At 38.5% G+C, this 17,443-nt stretch overlaps 1 protein-coding gene across 37 annotated transcripts in view; it reads right to left on the reverse strand.

The window, feature by feature from the left end:
* Window positions 1–17,443, reverse strand: part of TENM3 (teneurin transmembrane protein 3) — a 1,240,854-nt gene that overhangs the window by 284,133 nt on the left and 939,278 nt on the right. For 31 of the 37 annotated variants that reach the window (XM_083755214.1, XM_083755180.1, XM_083755191.1 and 28 more), the window contains one exon: window positions 9,584–9,862. The exons of 5 other annotated variants lie outside the window; for them this stretch is intronic. In XM_083755214.1, coding sequence (XP_083611340.1) covers window positions 9,584–9,862 — 279 coding nt within the window. The remainder of the gene's footprint in view (window positions 1–9,583; window positions 9,863–17,443) is intronic. One more of the 37 variants, XM_083755186.1, reaches the window with a different exon arrangement.

A 17,443-nucleotide genomic window follows, 5' to 3' on the forward strand; every position in this document is an offset into this window, starting at 1 on the left:
CCCTTCATATCTTTTGAAATACAACTTCCATCATCATTGCTCTTTGGCCATGCTGATGGGCATTGTAGTCAAACACATCTGGAGGGCAGATTCTCTCCAAACTGAATGTCTGTCCCAAGAAGGTGGGAGTTCCTACACCTCTCTTTCTAGGGGAAAAAAGCACTGGTTACAACATAGGTTGTGTTTCCCTACACATTTACTTGGGAAGAAGATCCACTGAACAAAGTTGAAGCTACTTCTAAGGAAATTTAGATATGATTGGGGTTTTAGAGTGATTTCTTAGGACAAGGAGATCATGCATTTAAATAAACATGGAATATTCCTAGTTGATTTAGTCCTTTGTCCTATGGCAAACCCTCAGAAGTATACAAGCCTGAAATCTGGTCCTTATTTTCACAAGTGTAATGTGTAATCATCTTAAAAAGCAGAGACATCACCTTGCCAACAAAGGTCCGTATAGTTAAAGCTATGGTTTTCTCAGTAGTGATGTATGGAAGTGAGAGCTGCACCATAAAGAAGGCTGATTGCCAAAGAATTGATGCTTTTGAATTATGGTGCTGGAGGAGACTCTTGAGAGTCCCATGGACTGCAAGATCAAACCTATCCATTCTGAAGGAAATCATCCCTGAGTGCTCACTGGAAGGACAGATCCTGAAGCTGAGGCTCCAATACTTTGGCCACCTCATGAGAAGAAAAGACTCCCTGGAAAAGACCCTGATGTTGGGAAAGATGGAGGGCACAAGGAGAAGGGGACGACAGAGGACGAGATGGTTCGACAGTGTTCTCGAAGCTACCAGCATGAGTTTGACCAAACTGCGGGAGGCAGTGGAAAACAGGAGTGCCTGGCGTGCTCTTGTCCATGGGGTCACGAAGAGTTGGACATGACTAAACGACTAAACAACAACAATATGTAATCTGGGACACAGGTGGTGCTGTGGTCTAAACCACAGAGCCTAGGGCTTGCCGATCAGAAGTTTGGCGGATCGAATCCCCGCGACGGGGTGAGCTCCCGTTGCTCAGTCCCAGCTCCTGCCCGCCTAGCAGTTCGAAAGCACATCAAAGTGCAAGTAGAAAAATAGGTACCGCTCCAGTGGGAAGTTAAACGGCGTTTCCGTGTGCTGCTCTGGTTCGCCAGAAGCGGCTTAGTCATGCTAGCCACATGACCCAGAAGCTGTCTGAGGACAAACACCGGCTCTCTTGGCCAATAAAGCGAGATGAGTGCCGCAACCTCAGAGTCGTCTGCGGCTGGACCTAATGGTCAGGGGTCCCTTTACCTTTAAGGTGTAATCTAACCCAGCTGCAATAAAATATGTCTCTCCTGTACTGTTCTCTACAGCCATAGCAGGTGGTGTAACTCTCCAACAGTTTTACTTTACCCCCAAAGGCACACTCTTCCATTGTCTCTTGAGACAGATGGATGCCAACAATCTTGTGGGAGGGACAGAATACTGGCTGTACAGCCCTACTGACAAGGCAAAGCATAGCTGCAATGTCTAACAAGGCATTAAAGGTTCTTCCGGTATGTTCCTTTATACCTGCTGGGCTCCACAAGAAGGAACAATGATGAATGCTAAAAATCATCAAACTATTTTACCCAGGGTAATGTGATCTAAATAAAAAGGGATTACTTCATAATAAATGGGAGAAGGCATCTTTATGTTATTATTCACTTGTATAACAGAAAACAAAATGAATTGACTTTCAATCATTACCATATTTGTATTGATATGTAAGAAGCTGTATATGAAAAAATATTATGGTGATCATGTCAACATAATTTTGTAAGGAAATAAAAACATTCCTTTAGAAGACTGCATATGAAATACACCCTGATACTTTACTATTTCTCAAATGACAACAAACCGAAGTTTAACACTCCTGCCAGATTTTGCATCCTTTCTGTCCCAGTGATAATTACATCAATAAGCTTGAGTCAGCAGATTTGTTGCTCTCCGATTCATTAATTAAAACAATTTTACTGCTACCACTGTGATTTTTCAAGGACATCAAAAACACATTCAAAATCAAAACAGCACACATCATCAATTCTGATATGCACACAGCATGCACTGCTTTCATTGCAATCTAAAAAATTAGAAGAATATTTGCAATTTACAAAGAAATGATATTGTGCTAAGATTTCTTTACTCAAGTACACAAGGAAAAAACATTTTATCCAGTGAAAGTATATTTGTAGCATATCCAAAAGTAGAAGAAAAACAGGCAAAAGATTTTCTAGAAACATCATAAGATTGCTTTTAGAATGAATCTAAATGTAAATGCTCATATTAAAATAACTTTCAAAGCAATAGTCCCATAGCCTCTGTTTTCTTCAATATATAACATGCAATCCTTTTTCAGGCTAAAGCATTTTAAAGAATTCTCTGTAAGCATCGTCTTGCATAAAATGTGTTATACATATATTTCAATCTTAAATTATTTTTGCTGTTAAAAGCGTTTATAAGCAATTCAATTAGTGTCTTTGCTATTTTTTGCAAGGCAGCAGTTTGATTTTGAATCAGTAAATGCCAGAAGATTACCTTTGGCATTTTGTCATCTTGCAGCACATTGTACAAAACCTAAATATAAAACAGTATCCACACATATGCATTCCAGAAATAACACTGACATTACAAAACACCTCATAAATAAGTAATAGATTCAATTCTGAGCTAGTTTAGTTGTTACACAAAGAATCATATTTGAATTAATGTACAAAAACTGCATAGGAAGCAGGTAGTGTTAGTACAGTGATGATGTGTAGACAATTCAACCCTCCTAAACAACCAAGGAATAAAAAAACCCTTTCACTAAGCTGCAATAGCCTAAGCCCGGTTCAGATACCTACCCAGGTGGCAATGGCCTTCGCAGAATAAATGAGCAGGTGCTCACCAATATATTTTGTTACATACATCACATCACATCACATCACATATGGCATGGGCATTTGACTCCACATATGGCTGCCACATCCATATAGTTATTTCACTTTAAAAGGGTGGGGGAATCAGGCTTTCACCCCTCCATATAGAGTGCTCATGTTATGTTGTGATGTGGTGAAGAGAAGAGAAGAGAAGAGAAGAGAAGAGAAGAGAAGAGGATGTGCCTGTTTCTTCATAATATACAGACCATTAGTGCCTAAGTAAGTATGTGAACAAGGTTATTTAAACACATCTGTTTTCTGCAGTGGCTGCCACTATAGTGTTGTGTGTCAAAGTCTCTGTGAGTTTTGTAAATAGCCCATGGATTTTGATTTTCTGAAACACAAAATAGAGGCAGAACTCAAAAAGTTATCAACTACGTAATGAAATAGGATGGTTTTACATGGATCCATGTGCTATGCTTGTAAATACAGTTATTACAACTACTGCTATTGCTGGTTCACACCATTGGATTGTCTCATGACAATATATTTCAAAGAACTATGAAAATATTTTGCTGGCAAGGAATGGCTGGCTGCTCAATACAAAGTTCACATGTACTGTTAAGTCAAACATTGGTCTAGTGCAATCAAACATGTGGGCTTCTCAAGAAGAGATCATGCAAATTCCAAGAAAGGAAATCACATTTGCTTTCTCCTCCCAGATCATTTTGCGACTGTGTTGAGCTAAACCAGGATTGGCTTAGCATGTCGTCTAAAACCAGACTCATGGTTTAGCTCTCTTCAGAGAAACCACAAGTTGTACCCATGGTTTGTCTGAAGTGAGCTAAACTAAGAACTCAGGTTTGGTTGATATGTTAAGCTAGACTATGGCTTAACTCAGTGCATTTTTATTATGTTGGAAGCTGCTTAGAGTGGCTGGGGCAAGTCAGTCAGATGGGTGGGATATAAATAAATTATTATTATTATTATTATTATTATTATTATTATTATTATTATGCAGTAGCAAAAAGACCCTAGCCCACTTCAGCTACAGCTATGGTTACCTGAAAATGGCTGCAATCTCCTTCCCAGAAACACATTTGCTTTTTTGTGCTAAGCCATGGTTTGCTTTAGTATTACATGAGGATGTGAGCATTCTCTCTCCCCTCCTCCCCAGTTTCTTTGTCTATACTACATGCTGCTCAAGCCTTTCATCAAATAATTCTGAACACACTCTCTTATTCATTCTAGGATCACACTGTTCACTAACTGCTATTACCTTTTGTCAGTCCCTTCTTTGCTCCCATATGCTTTTGGAAAAGTGCAATGGAACTACCAGCATCATTCCAACACAATTCTTGGAACAAAACTAACCTAATCTATTTACAAGGGTTATAATCAATCTGGGGTAAAATATATTTACAAGTTACACAGGGAATTATAGTAAAAATCCTGCCTTTTAAAGGAAAGTAACCTAACTTTGTAAGGTAACATTGATTCTGCAATAACCTGAGATTGTGAAATATCCCCTAACTGCTTAGAGAAACACTTAAATTAAAATGTTGACAAGGAGGATGTTGCTGAGAATACAGTATGCAGCCAGTAAATGTAAAAATCCACCCATTTCGGAGCATTGTTTTCAAATAAAGCCTTAAACACTTCTAATATTATGAAAGAATTATTTTGGCATTACTGGAGTGTAAGAGAAAGGTACATTGCTAAGGCCCTAATTACAAAAATGATGCCATCAAATAATTACTTGTTCTGTTGTATAAACTGTTCTGTTCTGTTTACATTATATATTAATGGGATAGGTATTTTGAGTATTATAACGCCATCTTTGATTAACTACTTTGGTATTATCTATAGCTAGAAGCTGAGAAAAACACTCTGGAGGAAGTGTGTGAAACCAAGTTATTAACAACCGCACAGTGCTGTATTACACAAATAAAACTGCTAAATTTAAAATTCAGTGAAAATGAGCATTAGTTAGTGACCTTAGTTAGTGACAGTGGAACACAACACTGAATTTGCACTTGCTCTTCATTTCACTGAATTGACAACACATAAATATGATTGTAGATGCAAATACTCTCCATGCCAAATTGTTTCTGTAGTTTGCATTTTTAGACTTACGGAGCTGAGACTACATTCCAATGTATGTGAAGATGACTCTTTAAGACAGAGATTTGGTTTTGTGCCAGATATAATCTTTACTACTTAGCCACAAGCCTTTTAATGTCCCTTGAGAACGATGAAGGAAATTTAAGTTGCATATTCATAAACTAACTTATTTAATCAGAAATCAGGTCTACTAGCCTATGTTCAACCTACCATAGGCACTGTAATATTAAGCAGGAAGTTATAGTTTGCAACAGAAAAGAAGATATGCATGAACGGAGCAAATCCTTGCGGCAAATTTCCCTGAGGAGGATATTGACAAGAATAGGCCAGTGACTAGGGTAAGATTCTGTTAATAAGAACTCTTCTATATCTTAAAATGAAATGATAGCTTAAGTTGTTCAAGATGAATAGGATATAATGAAACTCCATTCTAGAGAGCAGTATTGTTTATAGATGCACAAGAGAAGCATCTGTTGTCATTTTGTCCAGCTCAGGCTGGTACCCCGTGTGTAATAGAGACTCAAGCTTGGGGTTAAATACTTTACTGTGTTTGCTCATAACACTAAACAATGGTTTTATACTTTGCCAATCTGCCTCAATGTGCTATACTGAAATATGTTCATGCACCCACACTCTGTTACTCCTCTGTGGCAGGCAGGACTTGTCGCAAGTTTAGCATCACCTTAAAATATGCTTGGGTTAAAGTTAAATAGAAGTAGGGTTCCTGGTTTAAAATAGCCTGTGATCAGTTTCATTATGATGCTGCCATACTAAATTAGCCAGAATCCGTGGCACAGAGGCTTGTTTGCACAGTACTATACCATTATTTAGTATTACAAGTGATCAGGACTAGGGGGGGGGGGAGCAAAGAGAACCACTTTATTTCTGTTCCAGCCCCCGCCTGGGTTTCTCTGCATCAGAAGAAGGATGCCCTAATGCAATAAACAGAAGTAAAACCTCAGATGCAAACTGCACTGGCTTCCTCTCTTGGCAAGTTTCATTGCCCTATATTACATGCATGTCAAGACAGCTGTCATGTTAGAACACAGGGCCAAGAATAAGCTCCTCAGTTGGCAATGCCTTTCTTGGGGCCATGTGAAATATGATCTGATTCCTAAAATTGAAGGATTGGTGCTCATTCACATTTCCATTTGCCCTGTTGCTTTCCCCTGGGGAAACCCACAGTAAACTGCTGAATTGGAGCAAACATCAATTGGGTTTTCTCCAGAATGCTAAAGAGTGAGTTTTCTGGGGGAAAGTGGTGGAGCAAAGACAAAACTGCTCAGACTCAGATCTAAACTACACAGAACTGTGCTTTCTAGCCACCGGAAGTGTGGATGAGCCCATGGTCTTGATGGTCTATGGCTGCAAGTACAAACTTCTAGGTAGCAGTTTTCTTGGAGTCTTTACAGAAACTGTAATAACTTTGAGTTTTATATGGGAAACACTGTAAACAAAGTTATTTTACAAGAGGGCTGGTGCGCTTATTAATGCATATGCAACTTACCTTAAGAACAGGAATATTTATGGAGCAGAGTACATGGAAGAAGAGCCAGCAGCCCATATAAGAACCATGTGTTTCATAAGAGATTTAACTACCTTTTGCACATAGATGTGGGAAAATAACCTTTGAGCAACCCAAGACAAAGGTGACACATTTCCTGTATTCTTGACATTTGGAGGTTTTTTATCAATCTTAATTTAAATCAAAAACACCTCTTAAACTTGGCCATATTTAGATTTTATAGTGAACATGAACATACTACAGCAAATCAGATTCTGGACTATCATGTAAATTTGTTGATCTGACTCTTAGGCAGCCTTTGCAACATTAATTGCAGTGCAATTTCAGATAAGCATACATAATGATCCGCTTTACATCTCTCGTAGCATTACTCATAACTGCATATTCTAACTGTTTTTAACCCAGATGAGATACTGGAGCTAGAAAAGTTTTATTTGCCTCAAAGCAGCCCTAATAGTTTCTTCTGCTGGACTATTTGCCTCCTGATCAACAAACAAAATTAAGGATTTATGTAGCTAAACTCTTCTTTGAAATTGGTATCAAAACATCAGACAGTCTATTGCATGATCTGATTAATGCTAAATACTGTTTCCTTAATTTATTCATGATTTGCTATGCATTAGGATAAAAAAGAAATTCCAAACTTCAATTCAATAAAATTAGTAGAGATCTGTTCTACTATTTATGTAAATAAACATCTATTAAAAAATCACAGATATGCAATCTCGGTGGTCAATGTTTGCAATAATACATCAAGTAAGGTGATGCATGCTATCTCAGGGAATATGTACTAAAGTAGACCTACAACATACACATTTAACTTGTGCACATTCAGCTTTACGCAGTGGACAATTTTAAATAAATAAATAAATAAATAAATAAATAAATGGGAGCAGAAAGGTGTGTGTGGTGGGGGAAACTCTTGCAATCCCACCTGCTAGAGTTAGTGAATGTTAGAAATTTTTAAAAGGAACAGAATTTAGCTGATTTTTGGAATGTTGAAGGGAAGAGGCCTGTGGAAAAATACAACCTAAGTTCTCTTTCCAGGCCAGGGCCTCATTGGGATAGTTGTTGTTAAGTATGAGAAAAGGTGTTGATGGCCCATAACAGGGAAATCCTTGGGTGTGTGCCAACAGTGGATGCCAAAGTTACAAGGGGAGCGAGCATGTAAAAGGGTGGGAATTGCTTGGCAAGGAGTTTATGGAAAGGGAAAGCAAGAAGTGGGAAGAACTCCATGGAGAGGGTGGAAGGGCAGACAACATTAGGACTGGCTGGAAACAAGCTGGGACAGAGGCACAGAGATGGCGTTTAGAAAGCCTCTGAATGCAGTGCTGAGCTGCTGTGAAGAACAAGCTCCTCTTGAGATGCTGTAAGCTAGGCACTCCCTCCATCTGCACCCAGGTTGTAAGTATGTGTTAATAAACCGTATTTCTTAAAGATGACACTTTCTACTGCGTCTTGATTCCCAACCGAAACACAACCCCAGGCCTGGAACCCCTTAGATTAATCTTGCTACCAATTGGCAGAGATTGTGGGTGGCGTGCAACCTTCATAACAATATGATTTTGAAGCCACATATAATCCACATATTTGTTACACACAATTTTATTATACAATCACCACAACTGTGGAAGATTCCATTACACACGCGGAACTTTAAATGGAAAACAAATTAAGCAGGCCTTTCTAAAATCTTTCTGTAGATTCAGAAAGTACAATATTGGGGGGGGGATAAGGCTAGCTTCCTTTTAATTGGCCCCTTACTCCTGATAATAAGAGCTTTATCCTATTATTTTAAGCTTCATTTAAGGTAGGCAGTAGGGCCTGCGTAATGGACTACCAAGATTGAAAAAAGTGTCATTTTCTTGCTCTAGCACAAGTACCCATACCCAATCTCTAATCAAAATCAAAAACAGCCACAAACTTGGTTACTTAATCTCTGTCATTCTTGTTTCACGAAAGACTGCTACATTAGTTGTGTAGTGAAATATTCCACTTGTGTCACAATAATTACATTCCAGGATATGAGCAGGCTGCACATTTATTCTGAACAGTCCATGTCCTCAATTTTAGCTGATCTTAGCTTCTTTCAGTGGTTACATTCTTGATCAGTGATACTGTTAGTTTCACTGAATTAGGTGGTTTGGGATTAGAATTTCCATTTTTTGTTACTGGCCATGATCATTTGTCTTTAATAAGAAGACTGAAAAGAAAAATGTCGGATGTTAAGCTTTTCCCACTACTTAATCTCTTTGCTAATAAAAGCTACAGTTGCTTCATTTTCGCCTGCCCATGCTGCTGTCAGAGACTCAGGAATATGTCTAAACATGAATTTATATTAGTGAAAGTGTTATTTTGTTTCTTATGATGCAGACATGTGGATTAAAGCTTGTTTCACCAAAGGATCAAGTGCCTACAAATCGCCAAAACTAGGGTTCAAGTTCCCTTGAGCAAAACCCTATCAACACATATATCTTCTGAAGCTGTCGTATGTTGTCATACCATTGGGCTATCTGGCCTAGTATTGTACAAAGCATGTTTGCTACCAATGAACTGAAGAATTGCTTGACTGAAACAAAAGTATGCATAATACCTCAGAGGCTGCATGGGGCCTTTGGACAGCATATTGCTGATCCAGAATTAACCAGGGGAGCGGGGGAATTATATAGAAAGACCATTTCCAATTTCCTAAGAAGTTCGGTTTAGATGTTTGTCAGCTTTTAACTACACAACAATCTAGTCTCCAAAGGACATTCTTTCCATTTTATCACAATTTCAACTACTTGTATCAAACTGATTTTTAAAGCACAATCAAATTTGTTCTTTAGTACTCAAACTTTCTTAATAAGCTATTTTGTGTACTCATTCATTCTCAGATTTTTTTTCAAAACGGTTGATAAAATATTGTACAATTATATATTTGTAAAATATTGCATCCAGTCATCAATACTGGACACTGGCTTTTCCTAGAAAACTGTTATAAAAGTTGTTCAGAAAGTATGCTCATGCTTAAAGAATACATAAATACAAATCATGAAATAGTTTTTCATATTACACACAGAAAGACTTACCATTCTCACTGTCAGACTTGTTTTCATGCTCAGTATCAGTTAAAGTGAGGGCTGAGTTGGAACGGCTTGAGAGACAGGAACTGCGGCCTGATTTGACCCCCCTGCCCCAAAGTCTCATGGCATGCTCTGGAGACATCACTCCTTCATTTTCAGTATCAGCATCTGACCCTGCACTGATAGAGTAACCTCTGTGGGGGAGCCCCATTTCAGCACAAAATGCCAGTCCTCTTCGAGTTGCTGGTTCACATACTCCTAACTGCCTTAGGGTAAAATTCTGTCCTAATTAGGAAAGAAAAAGATAACAAAACATGAGAATCTTTTTTGTTTTTTGTTTTTTAAAACAACAGAATCCTTAAAATAAACACACTAACTACACATTTTTTCCCAGGTATATCCCAAGGTCTTTTGTTAAGCGCTACATGAGCTATAGTCAACTATATCCTTTGATCTCTAGCAATCTGCAGTGACCCTTACATTCTCTGGTCTTAGCTATTCTTTGTCAACTACTTAAGCACATCAGGAGTTCTCTAAGGTAGAAAAGAAATATAGAATGGCCTGTAAATGAAGAAGAGCTGGTTCAGCATATAGGATTAGCTCTAACTGACAGCCCTTTTTACTTTATGAAAGTGCAAAAGCAATAACAAGTATGTGTCAGGATTATCTCTTTCTGTCCTAGATAAAGCCCTAAACAACAGGGTATTTTTCCATTCAGATGTCACCTGTCATTATAAGAAAAGTATGTTTCCCTTAAGAATAAAACATTCATTAAATTAGAATAAGGGCTTAGTTAGTTGATCTTTATTAACTCTTCCTGCTTCAGCTGAATGCCTGAAAGCAAATAAATGCATTGCCTTTCCTCAAAAAGATCATGCAAGAATCTAGCAACATGATTATTACACAGATGTTTCTATACTTTCAATGTTTGGTTTGGTGGCTTAGTCAAATAAGACATATTTTACAAATTCGAGGTGGTTTTCAGAGAACAGGGATCACTGTATTCTGTTTTGGAGGAACGGAAGAGATACAAAAACGACTATTAATAGTTATGTAAATAAATCAGGTTTAATCAACTTGAGACATTTAAGAGCATTTAAAATGCGGCACTTAAAAGTTATTGGTTTAGTAAAAGCTATATTTTAAGCTTACTTTTATTACCTCAAATCCTCACATGTATTTGTGATATACAGACTACTGGCATGCTCATTCCAGCTATTTTTTTCAGATGTTCTATATTATGAATCCTAGGAGCAACATCATCACACTGCTAAAATTGTAGGCTATGTATAGCTCCCTTTAAAATTACAATCATAATACTATATTTTAAAAAACATGCACTCAAATGTGTATTCTATCAATTGTTTACATAACTTAGAAAAGTAAATAATTCTACATCTGATATTTTAATTTCTCTTTTTACATAACTTGTTAACAGACTTCCCAAAGTTTTCTAACAAGCTCTCATTTAGTTGGTTTGTGAGTATTTTTACAAGCTCTGACATAAAGTAGTCTTGCAATAGTAAAGATATTATATGGTTGTAAGGTACCCAAGACATGGCTTTTTCAGTGGTAGTATTAAGATTGTGGGATACATGATTCATAGAGATCTGCCAAAACTCTTTTCTTACTTTTCAAGTGTCTACTGAAGACCTGTTATTCTAACATGCTTTTAATGTTTGATCTTAGTGTGACAATTTGCTGTTCATGCTTTTAATTTGGAGGTTTGTCTGCTTTTATTGTTGCTGTATTATTATTGCATATCATTTATTTCTATTTTTGGAAGCTGGTGATTTTGTTTTAAACAGAAAAGTGGACCATAAACAACAACTTTTTCAAAAGCTATTTTCTGGCTAGCTTTCTAGTGCTTTTCCTAGTTGTTATGAGGCTCTTAAATGTGAATGTCAATTTTTAAAAATGCAGAAGAAGAAGGAAAACATTCTGAAGAGGAACAAGCAACAGCAGAATGAATGGTTCATGAAATGCAAAAGGAGTTAATGCCCCAGACCTTGACAGCTTTCAAGTGTGCCAGTTAATTCCTTATTGCTGTGGTCATATCAGTTGTGGCAATCAGTTTTATCCCGGTCAGAATTGTAAATGGATTCTGACTACGACACTCATAAATAATGAAAAACAGTTGCTGCAATTAGCTACAAATCAAATAGTACTTATCATTGAGATGTGAATAAATAACAGAACAAAAATGCATTGAGCAAGGAAAGGCAACTGTCACAGCAGTAAATAGCCTTGTGTGAAGGCTATTAGGAAGGATGAATCAGTAAACAAGCAACTGTTTAAATAAGAACCACGCTATGTCGCCTATCAAAGTTTGGGTAAAGGTTGACATTCTCTACACAATCACTGATAGGTACACATCATGAGCACAATGTAGCCATTGTCCAATACTTTTAAGTTTAGAACCAAGAATGTTTACATTTGAATATACCTAGGAGAGTGAAGTGCAAAGAGCTTCCAGATTTATTGCACAGCCTTAACTCAGTATCACAGCTTAAACTAAGAACGGAGAAATTGTAGTCTTAGGAAGTAAACCCTGAAGATATACCTTAATGTGAGAAAATCACTGTGGTCTACTCTTGCTGGAACATGTAGATTTCAATGCCCCCATCCCATGTTAAAAAATAATAATATCAGGGCAAAACACAGAGCCGAGCTGGGCACAGTTTCAGTGGCTGGCTCTTTCTCCTCCTGCCATGGAGGGGAAGGAAGGGAAAATAACCTTTGGTCGGCACTGGCAGCAGGAGCAGGAGCTGCTAGCCATTGAAGCCACACTGCTGCCAGGTTCAGCTCCGTTCCCTGGCTCCTCCGATGTCCTGATGCGATATCACATGCATGTCAGCCCCCACAACCTCCCCCACAAGTTGATGCCACTGCTGGTCACTGTGGGTACATATTACCACCAGGGGGGTTCTGGCTGGAATAGCTACAGGGCAGGGATACCCCACCATTTTGGAAATCAAAGTAACTGTTCTGAGCAGCAAAACAATACCTATTCGACAGAAGAAAAGCCAACAACGCTCAGAACCCCCACTCAAAACAGCCAAAACAACAATATACACCCCCAAACACAACACATTTTGTAAAAAAGAAATAAGTAACCCCCCTAACCAAACCCCAATTGACAATAAATAATCAAAACTCATTTCAAAAAAGAGGAGTAGCTGGGACCCTTAACAAGTGAAAGAGTTCTGAGGATGCTGTGATACCCCATAGGTGTCAAATCAGGGAGTCCAGCTATAGAAGAACCTGCTAAAAGTTCATAACCAAAGGACGAACCAAACTCTAGATTCAGGACTGGTCACACTTTGATAAAGATTAATGTCAACAGGCTTTAATTTTAGCACCACCATTTTGGTGCTAAAATGGGTGTTAGTGCTGAACCCATTTTCTCCTCCCCATTTGCAAAATAACACTATGTTCTTCCCATGAACAATTCACATGGACAACCCTGCATTGATCACTTAAGGCCTTTCTTTGTATGCCTCCATGAGAGGTACAGAAGGTGGCAACATGAGAATGGGCCTTTTCTGCAGTGGTCCCCATTTGTGGAATGTTTGCTCCGGGGAGGCTCGCCCGGCGCCTTAATTACATATCTTTAGACACCAGGCCTTTAGATGATTAACATTTTACGTTCTTTTAAATGTGTTTGTGGGAGGGCAGTTATTGGTTTGTTTTGTTTTTATTTTAGTATGTATTTTGTATTCTCAAAGATGCCTGCAAATGAGACATGAATGCTGGCAACATCAACTCCACCATGTGGGAATCGCAGACAACCACAGTGGCCAGAGACTGTATTCACAGCAGTGACCAGTCGAGGAATGACCGCTGGGAGAATGCAACAGCACAACTGGATACCTTCATCTGCCCCAGATGTAACAAAACATGTCTCTCCTGTATCGGTCTATACAGCCACAGCAGGCACTGTAACTCTCCAAAAGTTTGACTTCACCCCCAAGGCACACTCCTCTGTTGTCTCTTGAGACAGATGGATGCCAACCAGGTTTATATGTTAATGTTGTGAATTGCCCTATGATCGTCAGATGAAGGGCAGTATATGAATATAATAATAGTAATAATAGTAATAATAAATGTATGCTGTGGGAGGAGAGTGTATTTCCCTTATTTTGATATCTACCAAGATGTTTTGAAGTGGCTATCCAAATGATTTTTCATCACTAAAAGAAGAGTGTCTTAAATTCAATTTCAGCTGACATCTCAAGGCAACTTATAAAGCCATGGTCCTGGAAAGGAATTATAGGGATACTGAGGTGGCCTTTGAGGTGGCCTTCGTATGGAGAATGGGCCACAGCTGCCATCTCTTTTGTTCATACTCTGGCTGCTCTAGAACACACTGAAGTTATTATAAATACTGATATGCTGGCATAAATATGGATTCACCTATTTTTCTTATATACACCTTAAAGAAAAGTCACCTTGAATCATAGTCATGAGACTCTCCCTTTAGTTTCTGACACTTCCTAAAAAGAAAACTACTAAGAAAAAAGCTTGCGACATGAATGTGGGCAGACCAATGTTAATCATTACACAAATAGTCTTCTGGCCTTACACGATTACTATGAAAGGAATGAAACATGTAAAACTCTGAATCTAAATATGTTGGCAAAAGAGTAAAATTAAAAATAGGAAAGATGAAGCCAAGACCATTGGCACCAGTCCACTATCACCTTCGGATGTAATCACGTTGATAATAATGCTTAGCACTTACAATGATAACACCATCAACCCAATAAGCTCATAGCACTTTACAAACATTAGCTGATTAAGACTCTCAGGTATCTTCATACTATATGAAAAGCTCCCATCTTAGAAATAAAGAAAATGAATTAGGGAAGTCTGCCAGTTGCTGAACAAGGTGTTAGTTGCAAAATAGTAACTCACATTTTGTCTCATGTATGCTTAGCCTTGAAAATGCTGTCTCCACAGCTCTAAAAAAAAACCTCTCTCTAATTGAGAGTGAATATCCCAGACTGGGGTGTGAGTGTGTGTGTATGTGTGCATGGGAGGCACCAAGTCCCCTGGAATCCTCTGTTTGCGGTGTGTTAGGCTTCTCTAATTTATGTAGATTACTCATAAAACTAAAATACTGTTCCGTCAGCCAGGCATCAGAGCAATATGCAATAAATTCTCTCCTAGAACCCACTGTTTCTATAGATCTTCCTTGTATCATCTATTGTTACAATCCTGTTTTCCATACATTATAACAGAACAGGGCAAAGCTTGGATTTTTCTGCATCATCAGTCATTTTAAACCCAATGAAATGATTTATTTCCAATGAATTTCCTTCTACAATTATGGTAGCCTTAGGCACCACAGTATTGCAATGTTAAACATTTCCACACTGCACCTTCTTTCCTATCCATGAGCCTTGTAGTTAAGAGAATCCTTTCCCACTCAACCCACTTCTGCAGACATCAGCTTCCCTTCCTCCCTTCCATGGTTCCTTTTTATTACCCCTTACTGGTTGGCAGGAGCTGGGACCGAGCAACGGGAGCTCACCCTGTCGCGGGGATTCGAACCGCCGACCTTCTGATCGGCAAGTCCTAGGCTCTGTGGTTTAGACCACAGCGCCACCCGCGTCCCATGGAAGTAGATAAATAGGTACCGCTCCGGCGGGAAGGTAAACGGTGTTTCCATGCACTGCTCTGGTTCGCCAGAAGCGGCTTAGTCATGCTGGCCACATGACCCGGAAGCTGTACGCCGGCTCCCTTGGCCAATAAAGCGAGATGAGCTCCGCAACCCCAGAGTCAGTCACAACTGGACCTAATGGTCAGGGGTCCCTTTACCTCTACCTTACTGTTGCATATTCTAATTACTCCATCTTTTCCTTTTTTCATGGCGTAATTTTTACTGTTGAATTTAACCCTGCTAACGTTTTAACTTTATTTTGTCAGCTTTGGCCCGGTTCTCCAACCTGTTAAGGGTTGTTGTGTTGCTACCTCCTTTCTGCTTCTGTCTCATTACCTTTGGTTCCTTGGCGGCATTTGATGAGATTCTTTCCCTTGTTTTGTTCCGTCTTGCCTCCATACTATAGCATGAGCTGCCTCATACAGCAGTAGCATAACATGTACCAAAGAGCTGGAAGCCCTCTCTTATCTTCTGCAATAGCAAAAATGCTGCCTTGGATGCCAGTTAACTAGGATTATCATGTGCTAACACTAGCCGAAGGAAGTACGATATATAGATATGGAAAATATAACTGCAGAAGTTGCTTTAGCAATGTAAGCCTCCTGTAAAATTGCCCTTAGAAACAAAACCTCAAACTCTGTTTCTTTTTCAAATACTTATGTGCCTAACTCACAGGGGTGTACTGAGGATTAATTAGATTATGTTTCCAAAACGCTTTGAAGATGAAAAGCACTTTTATCTCCCCCCGCCCATTTTGTAAACTCTTTACAGCAGGAATAAGAAATTTGTTGGTATGTAGGCTGAAGGTGACAGCAGTCAGTTGGTTGTTACCAGAGTTATCCTACTAGCTACACAGTTCTAAAAAGCCCATACTTTTTAGTTTAAAAGAAAGCACCAATTCACCTCAGTCATGTTCATGTTTTCCTTACGACTTTAATTCAGATCACATAAACCTGCTTTGGTCTGTTTATACATGTTAATGTTAGGATTGCAAAGGGTAGTAGTGAGCCTTCAATAAACAGAATCAAACACACCACTGCACATTATGGAGTGTCTATTATTTTACATAGTATCTGAGGGCATCAAGGAATGGCTATGAAAAAGACAACTGAAAATGTATTCTGACAAGACTAAGACAAGGATGGCTGGCAGGCACTGTAACCTGGGGCTTTTAAAGACACCTGTCACAGTAAGTCCAGTTCCCTTGGTCATAATGCTTGGCAAACCAGGTTGCGGTGGTGATATGAACACATTCACAATCTATCAGGTGGGAAAGCTTTAAGACCTAGTTACTTTTATTAATGCCTTTCTTCACCTCAAAGTTAGATTAAAGCCTTTTAAGACTGTTGCAGAAACTGCATTTGGTAGAGAATTTACCCGGGGTAAATTTTGCAAAGTGGCACAAAATGCAGGGTTTGGAGCACCAAATGGCACAAAACTAGAACAAACGTTTGGCTTCAGTTGGGGGGGAGGATCATGAATTTCGGGAATTGCTTTGGTGTTCCATGGTTCCAAGCAAAAAAAAAGAGTGACAAATGGCATACCCTAAAATTCACAAAGGTTGCTTTCTTGAAAGTTTCATCAACATATAGAGATTGCTGCTGACTGTCCCACAGTTATGAAACTTCCTCAGGAGAGTTGCTCATCACAGCATTTGAGTATCTTCATAAAATAAGGCCCTTCTGCTCTGGCTGGCATTTTGTGGTTTTGAATTAAACCAATGGAAGACAATTTTATTTTCCATTTTATTCTTTTTTCTGTTTCTTGCCAAATCTCCAGCCTTACAGTCAAAAAGCCTTTACGCCTGTAAGCCTAAATGTTCTTACAAAGGAAGTAGGAATTCTAAAGGACTTGCTTTCAAGTAGTTGTTGAGATCAGCCTGTAAATCTTTAAAAGAAGGTGGGACATATACATTTGGTATGTAAGAATGATAAGACAGATTTGTTTAAGTGGTATGTTTAAATACAGGCATTTAAAGTTTAAAAGAAAGAAAACCATGGTAATTTAAATCTTTTCATGCTGCAGTTGACATTTATAGCAACTGAATAAGATTAATCATATAGCTCTCCCGATGATTCATGTTGAGTAGCTAATATTTAAAAAGTAATAAACTTTGGATTCACATTAATTAAATACTGAAGTTCTGATTAATGTTTTTGATTTTTGCAGTCCTTAAAAAGACAGTCTTATAGTTCACTGAT

Source organism: Podarcis gaigeae (assembly GCF_964106915.1).
Source record: "Podarcis gaigeae genome assembly, chromosome: 9".
Lineage (NCBI taxonomy): Eukaryota > Metazoa > Chordata > Lepidosauria > Squamata > Lacertidae > Podarcis > Podarcis gaigeae.